The 1,630-nt window shown below is 37.2% G+C and overlaps 1 protein-coding gene across 1 annotated transcript; it reads right to left on the bottom strand.

Annotated features, from left to right (window-relative positions):
- Window positions 1–68: 68 nt before the first annotated feature.
- LOC140969882 (E3 ubiquitin-protein ligase UPL4-like) lies at window positions 69–1,349 on the bottom strand. Its single transcript, XM_073431401.1, has 5 exons — window positions 1,068–1,349; window positions 905–973; window positions 697–825; window positions 522–605; window positions 69–419 (listed from the first exon to the last, which is right to left on the bottom strand). The coding sequence occupies exons 3-5, from the start codon at window positions 811–813 to the stop codon at window positions 354–356; spliced, it is 267 nt and encodes an 88-aa protein (XP_073287502.1). The 5' UTR covers window positions 814–825; window positions 905–973; window positions 1,068–1,349; the 3' UTR covers window positions 69–353.
- Between the last annotated feature and the right edge of the window lie 281 nt (window positions 1,350–1,630).

Below are 1,630 nucleotides of genomic sequence, written 5' to 3'. Positions count from 1 at the left end.
AAAGATTGTTATATAACAATCTAGATATGTGCGCTAGTATATAATAAAGGGAAACACCACATGAAGACTTTATACTTGAATCATGTAAACTTGGATAAGGAATTAATAGATATAAACGTTAAAATCTAAATAATCTTTGTAAAGAAATAGAAACTATGAATGACCCTAAGTTCTGTACATTAACCATCAACCATTGCTATTCATGAAGAGATTTTCACGTATATACTTCAATCAGCTCTTTCCTCCAACCATTAAATCTGCTCCACAATTTTTCAACCAACTACCCCTACTTCCATATTCACATGCTATAGTCTGTAGATATATACATGCCAGTTTCGGCAAAGAGAAGGATATTACGAGAGGTGGAATGATCCCTGCCCTTCAGTTATGGCGTATAGCAGCTTCTCTTTCATAACTTCCTGCACAACACACACGAAAAGTTAGCCAATTTTCTGAATTTGATCCACGAAAGAGTAGAGAAGAAATGATATCGCGAGTAGAATAGAAAGAGCGAGGTCGACTTTTGTTGAATAAGGTGGGAGCTTCAGATAATTTGCACAGGTCATCACACTGGGTAAGTCGGCATCAATCCACTTGCCACAATGCTGTCAAGAAAGTCAAATACCAGAATATTAGTAATTACAGTCTAGTGGAGAAAGGTGTATGATCTTTCTCGAGGGATGTCTATACTCTGACCTTCCGAACTATGGTCAGTTTTGGGTTGAGAGAAGCCAAGCCCCCAGTAGGAAGGCGGGGCGCACCAGTCACAAACTGCAAGAATGCTCGTTGCTGCTCACGGTTAAACTCTCGCATGATTTCAAGTAACTGAGAGTTGAAAAATATACTCGTTAGCTCAAATGAAGGATTACTAAGAACTGAAATCAAGAGATGACACTGTACTAACATCGACGATTGGGGGACTACTGATTGTGTATCCATGGTCGAATTTGATGTGATCCAAAAGTTCATCCGACTGTATCAAAGGAATAGAATATAATAGGACATCAGCTGGCGACCAGAACAAGTATTGACATTCACTGGATGTTAGATTTGTTAATAATACATACATTCCATAGCGCATGTTCTCCACACAGTAAGCGTTCCAATTCTCCTTCAATGAAAACTTTAAGATGCTGGACAGATAAAACCTGAAACCCATTGCAGAAGTCGGAGGAAGCAAATATCAGAAACTCTGTAATATATCATATTACGCAAAATCAAGTCCAGGAAAAGGGATCTTGCAAAGATACGAAAGGTTGCCTCTTTAAAATCCTGGGAAAGATAATTTTTAACTTAGAAGCAATACAGCTCATTTACCAATGTTGGCAGGAACAAATAAACTCATCACACATGTAATAACTATCTTTCTATGTGAGCGAGTGGAAAACGGCATTCAATTATCACAAACCTTATTCAAGTCGCAAATATTTGGGACAAACATTTTACATCTCATGTATAAAATTTTACACTCCAAGATCTTTATACATAGAAGAAAGATTCAGGCATTGGTAAATCATATCATACGCCTCACAACGGCAGAAGATTCATGAACAAAATCAACACAATATTTTCTTGAATAGGACGTAAGGAAAGAAAACAGAAGGAACTATTCAAAGTGTATCTCACAAAA

Source organism: Primulina huaijiensis, unplaced genomic scaffold (genome assembly GCF_012295235.1).
Source record: "Primulina huaijiensis isolate GDHJ02 unplaced genomic scaffold, ASM1229523v2 scaffold42947, whole genome shotgun sequence".
NCBI lineage: Eukaryota > Viridiplantae > Streptophyta > Magnoliopsida > Lamiales > Gesneriaceae > Primulina > Primulina huaijiensis.
Note: the sequence above shows the minus strand (reverse complement) of the source record. Positions and strands in the feature narration are given on the sequence as shown.

What these genes read in the sequence shown, in the direction of transcription:
- LOC140969882 (XM_073431401.1), bottom strand. Translation starts at nt 813, where the DNA reads ATGCGAGAGTTTAACCGTGAGCAGCAACGAGCATTCTTGCAGTTTGTG. An exon ending in AACTGACCATAGTTCGGAAG is followed by an intron (nt 606 to 696) that starts GTCAGAGTATAG and finishes CTTTCTTGACAG; the next exon opens with CATTGTGGCAAGTGGATTGA. An exon ending in TCCCACCTTATTCAACAAAA is followed by an intron (nt 420 to 521) that starts GTCGACCTCGCT and finishes TGTGTTGTGCAG; the next exon opens with GAAGTTATGAAAGAGAAGCT.